Source organism: Chaetura pelagica, unplaced genomic scaffold (assembly GCF_000747805.2).
Source record: "Chaetura pelagica isolate M959 unplaced genomic scaffold, ChaPel_1.0 scaffold50, whole genome shotgun sequence".
Taxonomy (NCBI): domain Eukaryota; kingdom Metazoa; phylum Chordata; class Aves; order Apodiformes; family Apodidae; genus Chaetura; species Chaetura pelagica.
The window spans coordinates 7,978,084-7,993,449 of NW_009952366.1; the positions used below are offsets into that span (position 1 = coordinate 7,978,084).

Consider the following 15,366-nt stretch of genomic DNA (forward strand, 5'->3'; position numbering starts at 1 on the left):
AGCAGGAAGGAAATAATCCATCAGTTCCACAAAACCTATATTCTGGTGTGAACTCTGGCTGCAAGTGAATCTTGTGTGTTTGTTTCAATCAGCTGAGTCTGTGATCAGTCTCTGTTTAGCTTAGGTTATCAGCTTACAGGTGGGAAAGTTAACTAGAGCCAGTGTATTCAAGACTCGATAACATATGGTCAGTTTGCTAGTCTAGCAAAGAAGTCGGTTCACCCAAGAAATTGCAGAGCACTGAACAGTTACTGAGCTTTTCAGCAGAAGCCTGAACTTTCTGGTGAGCTGAAAAGCCTTTCAGTACTTCCAGCAAGCTAAGAGTCCTTTTTTCCTTCCACTGTTTTCAGATGGTCTTTTTACATGAGATAACAGATATCCCTCTTCTTAGAGAAGTGCCCACATTTAAATAATAAATACTGTCTCTAATCCTCATGACACACCTTTCACTTACATGTTCATCACTGCCACACAGTTCCTCTGAAGAGTCAATTGTTCTTTGGGCTGGTAGTTTGGAGACAGCTGAAGTTACTATTTCTAGACTGTTGTCTTGATGACATCTTAGACATCATCCTCCAGTGAAGTGTGAAGTGGTACAGCTGAACAACACACACTGAAAGATATCTAGGGCAAAATTAAATGAGAGTTCTGCACATGGCACAAGCCATGTTTTAATCTAGAATGGAAGCTATAAACTATTTCATAGTTGGTTCTGAAAGTTTATGAGTTGTCTAGCATGCTGCTTTCTTTTCCAAAGGACTGACACAACCTTCTCAATGACCTTCTATTTCTCTTCCTGAAGGCCCCCATCTTATGGCCATGCCAGTTTTTGATACTGAGATGTTGGCTTCAAACTGCAAGGCATGTGTAACATTGTGATTCTGCAGGACCTATATGCATAAACTTACTCTTAGAATACCAGAACCAGATTTGCTGAGTGTCTCCTCCTGCCAGCTGTGAGCAGTAGCTCTTCTGGCTTTTAATAAACACCAGGCCAGGCTGGATGAGCCACTATGTCCAGTCTGAAATACAACATCTGCTTTAGGAAACTCTCTGCCTCCATAATGCAGATTTTCCTTGTTGGTTTCTCCAGTCTTTATGCCTTATCCCAGCAGCAGCTTTTTTACCTTGCATATTAGAGACTTCACTAGCCAAATAATTCTCAAAATCCTTTGTCACCCACTCTTACCTCACTTAGATTGCAATTTCTGTATCTTCTCTTGTCAAATGCAATCTGCTTCCATATCATCACACTTCTTTTGCCTGTTCTTCACCCTCCCACTGTAAGGCAGTTGTTGCAATTAACTCCTCTTTTTTCCATATCCAAACGCTTCAGTTTCTTCACATACTCTCCTTGAATGCCTCTGCTTCCCTCTTACCTGGAGTAGAGGTCAAGAACAGTAAATGTCCTCATTTGCTGATTTTTTGCAGGTGTCTGGCTTTTCCCATACCTTCACTTGCAAGGCTGACCATTGTCCCCTTACTGCCCATTCACTTCCAGCATACTAGGAACTCTGATGAAAAGTCGGCTGTTCACCTTGACCAAAAAGGACTAAAGCTCAAGTGATAACTGCTTTGGGTTAGTGCAGGTTTGTAGATCTGGGTTTTGGATTTGAAGAAAGCAATGCTGAACCACTGTCCCCTGTCAGAGGAGCCCAGGGACGTCTCTCCAAGTGGCTCACACCAGTATCAGGTTAGTGAGGGAAATGTTTCCCACTGAAATCCCAGGCTTCTGCAAGTAGAGAATTGCCTTATGCCTGTTACCTCTTTTCTGTCCTTCAAAATTTTTGTCTGCTGTGGGGGCTCCAATTGGCCACTGCTTTACCGTGTCCCAAAACTTTTCACACCTGTCCCCTCCCCACCACTCTTCCATCTGTCTCATCTTTCATCACTCTTGCTAGCTGTCCTGTCTCTTTTGCCCCAATTATGTCTCCCAAACAAGCTTAGCAGCTTATTGTGCCACCTCACCTGCTTGACGTCTTTTTGCGGAACCTAGAACTTCTTCCTGCAGGCTGCCAGTCCTTGCTGTTGTTTCACTCCTTTCCCTTATCTCTGCTTACAGTTGTGCTGCAGCTCCTGTTTCATCCTTTAATATTAGGGAGTCACTCAGATACATAAGAGATGCCCCAGTTTTATAGCCTGAAAACCTGGCCATTTTGTGCTTTTGATGCCTGAAGTGAATGTGTTTTAATGTAACTCCCTGTGTCAGTCTTTACAGGGTGCAGTTAAATAAGGGCAGGCAGCAGTTCAGTAGTGCACCACCAAACCAGTTAAAGACTTTAAAGCATAAAGTATTTACCATCTGTAAACAAAATCTGTATTCTAAACCAAAACTGTCTCCACAGCTACACCTGGTTAGCATGAGACAAGCTCCAAAGCCCAATGAAATCAGGGAAGGGGTAGGATCTTTCACTGATTTCAGTATCCTTTAGATCAGGCCCCTTATTTCCTTTAGCAATGATAAAACAATGCACAAAGCATGGGGGCTGTACAACTTCATTTTATTTTGTGTGCTTTTATAGGATATAAATAAATGACAAAATTACAAAATTTATAACTGGAAGCCCAAGCATATTTACAGAAGTATTTGTTGCAGTGAGGCTACTATTTACTGTTCTCCTATACAATTTTCCTTTTGGTACCATATTTTTAGTGTTATTTTTTTTTTACTGTCAGTTGACTACGTACATATCAACAGTGAATAGGCAAAAATATGTACAAGGAACTATTTTGTTCAAGTAAATTGAATACTGTATTAAAAGTATGTCATCACTCAGCGCTATGATTAGGTTTAACTAAACCATATACAATTATCAGGTTTAAACCAAGTTCAATTATCCATTGTTTTGGAATTTACCAACTGATGATTCCAACTGAAAACCTCAGCTGGATCCAAAATAATAATTAAAAAAACATTAAGACAACCACACAATTTATCAATATCTCTATAATGAACTTCAAAATGATTCACAATTTGACTGGATAGAACAATATACATTAAAATGTAATTTTTCTTCTATAGTGATAATTGTACTGTTATAATTTCAGTTCTACATAAATATACATCATGGTATTATACAAATACTCCACAGACATTAAAAAAATTAAAACACTTCAAAGAAAATGTAAATCTTATTTAATCAAATATTAAGCAAATGCTTAACTTTTTTGTTCCATGAAAACTTATTTATTACTTTGGAATTTTTTTTCTTTTTCTTGCTATTTTTATTTAGAAAATGTTTTGCAGTAGAATTTTAACAACACTCTTCCAAACAAGCTTTCCGAGACAGGAATCTTGATAGCAAAATCCATGGTTTTGACTTTTTTTTAGAACCACTGAGATTATTTTTTAAAAATACTAGTAGAATTCATGGCTATAGCAATGTTGAACTGCATAAACTATATGTAGGTCCAGGAGAATGATCATTCCACTTTCACTCCAGACTGATCACACGGAACATCCAGTGCACTGATGCTACAACTCTTATAATTTTCACAATGCTGCAATAGCAGTTGTTTACTTAACTTTAAAATAAACAATATTTGTCATAACTTATCTGGCTTCCTTCCATAAATATTCATATGTTTTCCTATAGTACTTCTCTTCCATAAAAATATCTAATATTTTCTGTGCATTATTAATACCTTTTTCTAACCATTCATAAAACCCTGATCCTTTGTTACAATGCAAGAGGTTCCTGTTTCTGTAGAAGATCAAAGGACGTCAATGATTACATATAAAACCAGTGCACACAGAAATCAGGGTGCCTAATTTCTAGTCACTTTGATGAATTCTTTATTCAACACAGTAATTATTAATGAATTCAGTGGTTTCACAAATACTCTATTAATTCTGGTTCTACTTCAATTAAAAACTGCCAAGATCGAAATAAAAAACCAATCAAATATTCTACTCGTAGGCAGCATTAGTGTTAGTTTAGAGACCTTTTGTTTTTGGTTTTTTTTCCTTTTTTTTTTTAATTTTTTTTTTAAAAGTAGAATTCTAAAATAAGAAATCAAAGAAAGCACTGTGGCAGAGTCACAAGGGAGAACTGCGTGAAAAATAAGGTTTCTCACTCCTCTTGTGGACTGTAATTTTAAAAGTCTTCGTATAGTGTCATTCTTCTGTCAGTGCTGCAGGAAGAAGAACATCACCAGAAATTACTGTCAGCCTTTTTTGTTAGTTACAAGGCCACTCATATACAGTGCAGTCTTCCTCTCTGCTGGGTTGAAACGTTGCCATAAAGGAAAGGCTGTGCTGTGACTGCTTGGCGTGCAAGGCACAACAAGGAACAGGGGGGACAGTTTTGTATCAGAAAATTGTAGTTTCATACTTGGTATTAATGCCTCTTTTGGCTTCTTGTCCAGGTTCAACAATCCACGGTAGATTCGCAAGAGTCTTTTGTTCAGACGGGTCTATCTGCTTTAAGACAAAGGCAAACACAGGCAGGGGTTACCATCTCTGTGCATGGCCTGCCTAGCATTGCCTTTAATGAACAGAAGACAGAACAAACCCTGTATCAACAAAGTTCTACGGCAGAGAGTGTGGTGGCCTACACTCCCCTGTACCCAAGGTCACCCTCTTTCCTGCTTAGACTGGAGCTGTGTCTACCCCCAAGCTGTAGGGCATCATAGTTTGTTAAAGCCATGCTTGATTCTAAGTCCTTTTGCTACTGAGACAGATTATGGCAGTGAGAAATGCTCTTTATTAACATTTTGTGGAGAATGATTCTGTGGCAATGGATGGCAAAGTTTACAGTTAAACATTTCCCCTTTCTCTTATCCAATAATTAAATACCACAGAGTATGGTTCTCACTTTACAGCCAGTGAATATGATACAGTGTGCAGTAATTTTCCCCCTTCCCCTCCCAAATCACCTTGCATCTGTATTGTCATTTGTTTTAAATTAGTTTTCATTATTTTTTAAAAACTCTGCCATAAAAGAATATTTCTCTGTCATCTATTGATGATCATATTTAAGTATTGAAAAGGTATACTGAATCCCAGTTTTGGAACTGGAGGGTCTGCTGAGGATCAAAAAAAAAAAAGGGCAAGAAAAGAAATTGTTTGGTGTGACAAGGTCAGTGTAAATTGATTTTTATTAGTTTTTTTGCCTAGGATACATATGCAGTGATTGTGTACCAAAGAAGTTCGGTGTGGATCACTTTTCAGGATAAACAAGGTAAGTCCATGAAACAGCACAGTTTGAAAAGTATGCAGGGGCCATGATCCTCACCACTTAAAGAAGCAAAATACACTGGAATTAGTCTGAAACAACAAAAGCTCTGCAATTACTGTAAAAGACATATGCACAACACTAGCCAAGCAACGTCTTAGATGGGAAGAATCTGAAATGAGCAGTTGTTGAAAAGGGCTGTCCATGCTGCAATGACACAACCCTAGCAGCTGATGAGCAGAGGTGGTAAGCATTTCTGACTCAACAGTTACGTTTTTTTCTACAGCTTCTAGTATATAAATTCTTAAAGGCATAGCTGAATCTTGCTTTTCTGCATGCATTGCTACCCTCTACTTACCACTGACTTTCGAATACTAACACGTGGTTTGGGAATTGGCTTGGAGGGTTTATTTTCAAAGCTTTCTGGGAGGGTTGAAGAATGGCCCCCTTTTCGTGCTTGTAGTGCAAGCTGATAAGCCACCTCAAATGCTTGTCCTAGTGTAAGAATGATTTCATAAGCTAAATTCTGGAAGAAACCAAAAACAGTAAAAGTTGGAGTGAGTAGAATTATCATCAGATACATGAAGTAGTACTGTCTACAGAAGTGATTAGTAATGTAAATAATTAAAATCACACTGGTAGTAACTTCCTTAGTCTCTGTAATATTTACATTGCCATTAGATTTTTCATTGATTAGAAACAATCTCAGTGTAAATTATTGTACTCAGAGTATAGTACTTCTAAAACCTTGAAAAACCTTGTCTCACTAAACATGAAAACAGGAGTGGGTGAGTGTGTATCATCTCTTTTTAGAACAAGAACATTGACCCCCTCCCACCTTCCCAGCTCACTCCATATCTCTATATCTGCTGCTCTCAAAATCCCACCCACCTCTCACTCCTGTACCTATGTGGCATTCAGCTTTGCCCTACTTCAGACCTCCTCTGCTGACCCATCCCCTCCAGAGCTGGCGGCCCAACACAATGCTATCCTGGGTGTGAGTCTTGGGGTGCCCTGTGCTCTCACTGAACAGCACAGGAAAAGGATACAGTCTTGGTGTGATACATCCAAAAAGACACAAATGCTGAAAGCGAACAATCTGCTTCAGAGATCTGCACCCATGCATGCATGGCGTCAGTGCTCTGCTTTGGATGTGTGTTTCAAGTGCTGGGGAAACATTCTCAGCTTTTGCTTTTCTAGAAGTAAAAGTGTTTGAGCTTAAAGTGGCACGTCAGAATACTCCTGTAAGCAGGGAGTGGGGGTTAGTGCATGGGTCCAAAGTAGTCAGGCTCTTAAAGACTAAGACCAGATTGGTAGTATGGGTAGAATAGTTCAAGATCTCATTGCAACTCTGGAAGAAAACCTGTTGAAAGGTTTATAAAGCATCAATGAGGAACCAGGCGTTCAGTATATGTATATATCTTCAGCACAGTTTTACATCAACTAAAAAGCAGCTTGAGGTTTCAATTTTGACCTTGATCTAAACTGCAAGAAAAATTCTATGGTAATTTGTTTTTCTTCACATTTGTGGATTTGTTTTGTAGGCTCCTACTAGAGCCTGTTTCTAGGCTCCTAACTTTTTAAGAATGTTTCAGCTCCCAGCAGAGGAAATGCAAGCCTGCAGGCTTGTTTCCTTATGTCCTACAGTTTCTTTAGAATAACTCATACATCTTTGATAGAATTCAGAAGTTATCCTCTCCTTCCTCAACCTCTGTAGCCTGTAGTTGGAAGAAATTTACATTGCTTTGAAACTAGGTGCTCCTGTAAAATTCCCACGCATTTCTGGTACAATTTTAATGATATAATGTCTCACAATAAAATGAGATACCTCTTTAGCTAGTCAAGTCTCACTGTTGAGTTTACAATAAACCAGAAAGCAATGTAAGACACTTGGAAGTACACTATCTACCCTTCAATTGTTAACAGTTAGAAAGGTAAGAATTTTATTTAATACCCTGCACTGTAATTTCACCGCAGTCATGAAGAAATTCCACCCCTTTGTTATCACACATGCATACTGAGATAGTGCAGGCTAAATTCAGCACATTTAGCTCACTATACGAGCTTTTTATAAAGGTGCCAGCTCTGGTCTTTGTTAGGTCAGACAGAAAACAATTATACTCCTCCACTGGGATATGCTCTCCGCTGTTAACGACTGCAATCACAACAGCAAGCTAGCCAAAGTTTCATAGCTTCCCAAATAAAAATGTCTGCCTGATTTGATAGCAGTAGTCTCCAAATTGTCTACACTTTAACTTATGGAAACTGGCCAGGATTGAGAAACACTGAGGATGCAGTTTGCCAGCAGAGTAATAAATGAAAGACTAAAAAGACTATTATAAAGTGCCCTGCCTTTTAGCAGAACACTGGCTATGGAATTAAGACCAAGAGTATAATTATTAAAAATGTACAGATTAATATTATTTGAGATGGAGCATGCCTAGTAGCAGGACAAGAATATTATTCTAAAGAAATATCAATCAGCTGTCATGACAGTAAAACAGTGTTCTATATCATCATTGATTGGCTAGAGTGGATATAGTTATTAAGGAATACATCAACTGCATCAAGAGGATGTAGTGACAGGACAAGGGGTTTAAGCTGAAAGAGGGTAGATTTAGATTGGATATTAGGAAAAAATCCTTCACTGTGAGGGTGGTGAGGCATTGGCACAGGTTGCCCAGAAAAGCTGTGAATGCCCCATCCCTGGAAGTGTTCAAGGCCAGGTTGTATGGGGCTTTGATAAATCTGGTCTCGTGGGAGGTGTCCCTGCCCCTAGCAGGGCGATTGGAACTAGATCTTTAAGGTCGCTTCCAACCCCAACTGTTCTATGATTCTGTGAGCAGGAGAGGGCGCAGTAACAGCTTGGAGAAAAAGCAGACTGTAACACTAGTGGGATTGAGAAAGTGCACCATCCAGTGTGGCATACAAAAAGGTCTCTAGGAGGCAGGCCTGAAAAGCTCTGAGATAAGAGTAGAGACAAGCAGAGAGTTTGCCATTCTGAGCCATAAATCTAGTCTGTGTCCTGCATCTTATCAGAAAATACTGTGATTTGTTTCCTTTTGTAGTCTGTAACATGAAAAAATTGGCCTGCCAGGAGCCTGAAAGACATTGGAAACATGTAACTGTTTCTATGGTTAATAAATATTTGAAATATAGCAAATAAAACAGAACATCCCCTGTTCTGCACAATATGCAAAATGTAAACTGAACTGTAACTTGTACTTATATTTCATACATTGTGTACTGAGGTAGAGCCTAGATGAAAAGAAGTCTGCAAATGGAGGTGAGGGTTAGGGTACCTCGTGAAATTTAAAGCTATCTGAAAAATTGTATTTGCTTTTGGTTTTTCCAAATAAGTTTGCTTTGAGGAATTTCTCACCTACAGTAGTGGGAGAGGAATATGAGGATTAGAGCTGGCACTGATTCTTGCAGGGGCTGTACTGGAGAGCAGGATTCCCTCAGGGATAGGGGCAGAAAACCAAACCACAAAAACTGTCATGGAAACTCTTCTGATGGATTGAGGAGACTATTTGGATTTTTGACATGTGGCACAAAAGGCAGAAAGCAGGTCTGCCATCATGAAAGATGCCTTTAGCACGAACATGGCAGACCCCCTGGTCACTGTAGAAGACGTTGACCCTGACAGCACTCCATAAAGCTCCTTGGAAAGGAGGCAAAACTTTTAGGACCGTGGTGCTTCTGAGGTTGCTACAACCCCGTTCCTTACTTGGCAGAACAGAGAAGGAAAGCAAGTTAATGTCTTTAAGCAACAATTTCTAAGAGAAACTGAGGTCAATTGCCTTGTTTGCCACCAAATGTTACAACTCAATGCCCCAGTGCAAATCTCAGGATTCTTCAGCCACTTCCATTACGCCGATCAATTACAATGGCTAATTGTCCTGTTACATTTTAACTGGCTTTTTTTACTGTTTAATTTGAAGGTGGCACTGCTGCTTCATTGTGTTTGCATCCTTCTATAAAGTTATGTTGAAGCTTCAGGAGTTTTTCAGGAAAGAAAGCAATATTTCTGTCTTTTGAGCTATAAAAACCTAGAACATAACTTGTAAAGAAATTTTTGGAAAAAAACGCTTTTGCCTATTTGGAAAGCACTTTTGATATAATGAGGATTTTATGGGGTTTTGCTATTATGTGATGATTTTTTTTTTCCTTCTTTAAGATCAGTGTCAATTCTGGTGGTTTTGAAAACTGAATTTATAGAAGAAGCTTCCTTTGGAGATGTAGAGCTGACATACATACACTTTTACACTGATAAATGTACATAGGCTTTATCACTCCAGACCACCAGCCTTTTTCTTTTGGGTGGACCTGGAAAGGCCATGATTTGTTTGTGCTCTCCAATGTGTCAGCCTTTGTGCACTCAAGGAGAAGAAAGCCCAGCTCCCCAGAGATGGTATGATGAGACTACCATGGCTGCTATTTGCTTGTAACAGCTGTGGTCTCTTGGCCTGCATCAGGCGTTCATGATCAGATGCTCCTGAAACATAAATTCTTCATCCTTACTCACTCTGGATTTAAAGCAATCATGGATGGCAAACTCATCTGAATTCATCCCCCTCTTCTAATGCGGCACAGAAAGGTATCTTGTATGTGATGAGAGGATGGAAACAGGCCACCAAAGTGGGCCTTTCAGGCTATTGCAAAAGCCATTTATGTTGGTTAGAGAGGAAAGATTAATTTGCTCATGACCTGAAAGCTCCTTGTATCTAAGTGTGCTCCATCTCAAGAATTTTTTCAGGAGCAACTAGAACAGTTTGACACATTTCACCTAATATACCCCAGAGGTGGGACTGTCTGGGCTGTCTGGGTACTGCAAAGGAAAGATGTTTTCTATTGTCAACACATGGGGATACCATACTAATTGTACCTGGATAATCACATGAACAGAGGAAAAAATTTATCAAGTCCCCTAATCCCCTGGAGGAAGGCAAGGAACAGAACTTCAAGACCTGAATGCATGCTTTTTCTTCTCTGCTGAGTATGTGTACTAGCAGTTTCTATTTCTTAGCCAGCTTAAGTCTGTGCAAAAGCAGAAGAGAATACAGAAAAGAAGAAAACACAGAGCATCAGTCTAATCCTTGGCATAAGTAAGAGTGGAAATTATTCCAATTTATGTCAGTTGTCTTCTATTCATTGGTGCATTGAGTAATGAAGGAATATCTGATGGAAATCACTTTGGACATCTCCTATATGTGAAGCAGAATTTGGTATAGGAACTGTTATGAAGGTTTGTTTCTCTCAAGGGAACCCTTCCCTGGTAGCTTTAGGGCTGCTTTTTAAGTGAATGAGGGTGAAGTGGATTTCAAATATTGAGCAATAAATCCTCTTCTTCCTGCAAATCTCATCTCCTTCAATATTCTATAATCAAGTCTGAAGTTTTTACATTTTTGATTATAGAATTTTAAATCTGAGTAAACAAGTTACATGTACGGTCATTCCTAAACAGTAAGTATCAGTAATGCTGGTAGTTGATATGTAACTACACTAAAATGCTTTCCTGGCTGCAAAAAAATTGTTCCTGCCCCCAATTCCTGAGGAACTGAACGACCTAAGATAGTGAATTTTTTTTCATACCAGTGCATATATTGTATTACCATAATCTATATGATTTAAGATGCATCTTTTTTACACCTGATTCTGGATTGCTACAATTTTAAACCTTATTTTTCTTAAAATGATTGGACTTCTATCCATTGACAAATGGGTAGGATTCTTTCTATTAGCAAACTGGAAGATCAGGCTACATAACTGTTAGACTTTAAGTGGAATATTTAATTTTCTGTATGCTTCAGTTCTGAATGTCTAGCCTGTACTTATATCAGAAATGCTAGATCCTGAGAAATAAAACAACACAAAAAGACAATATCTCAGTAGGTAACATCTCACTGAGGATTATGTTTTAGGAGAAAAACTAAGTTAAGGCAGTCGGACATGAGTTTCTGTATTACTTAAAATAGCTATTTAAAGCACTTGGGGTATTCAGTGCTACTCCTAATGTATGGGAAGTAAGCAAAATATTGTAATTATTCCTGGATCACTGTTCTTTCCTTGTCAAGCAATGAGAAATTGAATTTTATCTGCTATACCTCGTTCTATGTTTGTGCTTGATTATTAAACCTATACATGAAATGGTAGTACTTTGAAACCATTAAGAAGTATTCAAATGTATTAGGAGAAATAATAACCTCCCTCAATCAGTTTAATTTTAGTTGATTCATTTGTCACTAAAATCTGTATCTTTCAACATCTTCTTGACTGGTTTATTTATTTTTAACACAATTTGAAGTTTTTTATACTCCTTGTAGACACTAAAATGTCAGCAGACAAGTTAACCAACAAAAGTACTGATTCAAAATGCTAAAATTGCTTCTAACCTGCCTTCCTGTACATCTTGATATTTAAACTCTCCTGCCTATCACTCTGCAATGTTGACTGTTTTCCCAGTCACACATAAAATGCCTCAGTTCAGTAATTTAAAAAACTTATTTATATTCATGAAAGCAAGTATAAAGAAATATAAACATGATGTTACATTAAAATATTTTCTCTTGAGTGATTTTAAAATTAAAATTATAATAGCTTCTTAAATTTCTCTTGTGCTTAACACAAAGGGCAAGTACTCCCAAAAGGTTTGGACAATAAGCCCTCTTAGTCTTAAAAATTAGAGCTACCTGTTTCCTCAAATTTAGCTGAAAACAGCACGACTGATTAATTGGTATATGTTAATGATTTCTTGAAACAGTAGGCTGTCTATCACCATCTGAGAAGTAATAAATATAGGACAAATGAAGTAATTTTCCACCAAAATAGCGGGAGCTGTAAAGACTTTTGCTGAAATAAGATTTTTGAGCTTTTTAGGCAAGAAGATTGGAACACAGAAGGAAGAATTAAAGCATTAATCCGCTCTTGTCAAAAACAAAGGTAATATTTTTGAAAAGGTAAAGGTGCTGCTAAAATAAAACTTCCCAAAATTCCATATCTGCATTATTTGTGAAGCTGAACCTCCCACTGACAGAGAACAGAGCAGAACAGAGAGACCATCTAATAATAATCCTAACAATGCATTTACAGTGATAGAGGTAACCTCTCACACAGGAACACAGAAAGGACAATGCTCCACACTGATCTCTGTTACCACAGATGTTTCTAACATTTCCAACTCAGTGTGGGAGCCAAATATTCCTAGGACCTCTTGGGATATGTAATTAGCTACCTGTGTGGTCTCTGTCAGATCTATAAGCATTTCAGTTCTCTGATTAAAGTAAATATAAAACTTTTCATACATTCTCTCCGCATTTGCAGAGGAAGCTTCACTTTTCCAGTTTATTCTATATAATGTGAAAAAGTCTAAACAATATTTAAAGAGATGTTTGAGTTAATGGAACTGATCCAGCTTAACACTGAAAAGCTAAAAGTCATGGAACAGCAGGGTAAGAAATCTGAAGACATCCATTATGGTGGTCAACATCTGATCATACATCAGCCCACATCTATTTCATGAAGGTGGGATGTGTCCACGCTTAAAGGGCTAGAAATCATTCAACTCTCTCCTCTTTTTGGCTGGCATGGGACCAGCCTATGAGTAAAAGCCAAAAGGTTGGACCTCATCAAACAAGTCCTTCAAGGACTGCACAGGCAGTACAACACAGTAAAAAATGCAGGATGCTCCATCAACTTTGTTTAAGTTGGTTCCTTACCCTACCTCTTAGCAGGACTGAGCACTGCACAATGATCCAGTTCTGAGTTGTTTACTTGATGTGTGCTGAGACTTCAGAATGGGTGGCCAAACCTGCTTGTTACAAATACCTTGGAAGACTATAGCTTAGGTTAGAAGAATTATGTCAAGACTTGTAAAAAAAGCTACTAGCTGAGTTTACAGTCAACAACTGAGATTACAGATGTGAGTTATTTCAGATGGGAAATGAGATAATATAAAAGAAAATATACGTTCTTCTCCAGAAATGTTCTTTTACTATCCTACAGCAGATCAGTCTTTCCATGTGGTAAATGAATGGTACCTTCCATTAATCACGGTATGTCCTGAAAATGTTCTAAGAGAAGTAAAGAATTACCACTATTACAAAGAACTATTAAACAAAGTATCTTCTAATTAACTGACCACATCAAACGCAGTGAATACATGGCAGTAGTGGTGATTAGTCTTCAAGTCTTTAGTGATGTACGCAAATGTAGAAAGGTCTTCAGGGTCTTGTGCAGCACAGGAAATGTTACGGATTTCATGTTCAGCAATAATATTCTGTTTAAAAAAATATTTTCAATTAGTTAAGGAATTAAATGTAGAAGAACCACAAAAGGTGCATTTTTAGCTTTTCGTTTAAGTTCATCTGCTGTGCTGAAGTATTTCAGAAGTTTCTCAGTAACAAAAGATTTAATACACCCCATATGTGATCTTACACAGGTCATTGGAATTTTGACCCTCTCCAATGATATCTAAAATTGCCAATACTCTGGTAGGAAACGAGTACATTCTAGAATCTTGCCTATGAGTCTGCTTGGGTTTTATACAGTTTATTCAGTATCCTATGACAAAGAGCCATCTTCCCTGGCATACAGCTGTAAATACATTCCCAATGCACTATATGAGCACCTTATGATGATGCTGGTTTTCTGAATCATGATGACTACATGACACTGTTTCATGCTACTGATAGACGATCAAACCCAGCAGGCTCAATATCCTTTTTTATTTTTCACAAGGCATTTGATAAATTTCAGCCATAGTTTTTCAAGATGGGAAAACCACCAAATATCACTTATAAATGAAACCCTGAGCTCTTGAAAGGCCTCTGCTTAGTAAAAAGAAAACTACAGGAGGATCTGTCAACTTTTCTCCACTTACTGACAACAGCATCCTGCAAGAGATGTAGAAAAATTAAAACCACTCATGCACCAAGCAACAGCCAATGTAAGCTATAGCACACTATTGAGATAGAGGTGGGGCATGTCTGTCCAATGAAATAAAAAAAAAGAAGCTGTCTTAAAGCTTTGGAGAAAATTATGACTATTCATTACAAAAATTGCTGATACGTAATTATTGTGTTCAGGCCAAAGGAACCATGAAGCCAGAGAAGAAGATACTGCAGAGTGGCTTATGATTACGCCTTGCTTCAGCAACATGTATTTCAAGGGGTTTATTTAAACAGAAGAATGATTCATTGAATATGAATTTACACAGTGGTTAGTTTATATCTTCAACTGTGGCCCTGCTGGCTGTAGCTCAGGCTTTCCCACAAAACCTCAAAGCCTGCTGCAGCATCACATCACTCCTGTGCCACAGAACACGTGGCATCTTAGTGTCCCAGCCCCTCACAGAGCCACCGCTTGCTGCTGTCTTGGTGGCATCTGTCCAAGTTAAAACACCCTCTGAGCATCTCTGGTTTGCCCTCACCCTTTTCTTTTCCTTCCTGCCTCCTCTCCTCCTTCTCTCCTTTTCTTTTTTCTTTTTTTTCAGAACAGGAAATATATGCAACTAAGTCACTTCAGATGCTTTGCCATATCTTCTTTCATTTGCTAAGTGGCAAGATTCCCCCTTGCATGTAGGTGTCAATTTTCAAAGACATATTAATAGATTTAATTGAAGAAATCATGGCTTAGGAAAAGTCTTAACAAAAAGCATTCCAAATTTCAAATTATGGAAAAAACAAGATAAGGGAACTGTTACTGAAGAAATTAAATAATCCTCTTAATCTTATATTGTTGCAGCATGCTTGATTATTTCTCTTTAATGTGTTATTCATAAAAATGACAAAATCAGTACTTATGTTTCACTATATGCCAATTTATAATGACATGTATAACCTCTGCTTTAAAATAACTGCCTTTTTATGCTACTTTAAGCATTTTATTTTTATCAAATTGATAGCTTTTACCCTCATGAAAGCTTTTGATAAGAATTACAATTGTACCAAACCCAAGGATTTAGATAACCACAGATCTAGCTGTAATATATTGCCATTGTTGCATTGGCAACATTGTAGGCTAAAAAGCAGAAAGAATTCAAGATTGGAAGGTCTCAAAATTATGTGAAATATTTATGCCAAATCATGAGCCACAAAGTAATCACCTGAAGTTATGTCGTGCATGTGGAAAGCGCTTTGCTATGACAAAACTTTTCCTAGGTGACCTGGAGTTGACATGGGGCTTTGCA

The 15,366-nt window shown here is 38.1% G+C and overlaps 1 protein-coding gene across 1 annotated transcript in view; it reads right to left on the bottom strand.

Annotated features, from left to right (window-relative positions):
* Window positions 1-2,932: 2,932 nt before the first annotated feature.
* The window catches only part of ANKS1B (ankyrin repeat and sterile alpha motif domain containing 1B), a 423,652-nt gene continuing 411,218 nt past the window's right edge, over window positions 2,933-15,366 (bottom strand). The window contains 3 exon segments of the mRNA XM_010008039.1: window positions 2,933-4,423; window positions 5,536-5,703; window positions 13,318-13,455. Of these exon segments, the coding sequence (XP_010006341.1) occupies window positions 4,313-4,423; window positions 5,536-5,703; window positions 13,318-13,455 (417 nt within the window). The 3' untranslated portion in view covers window positions 2,933-4,312.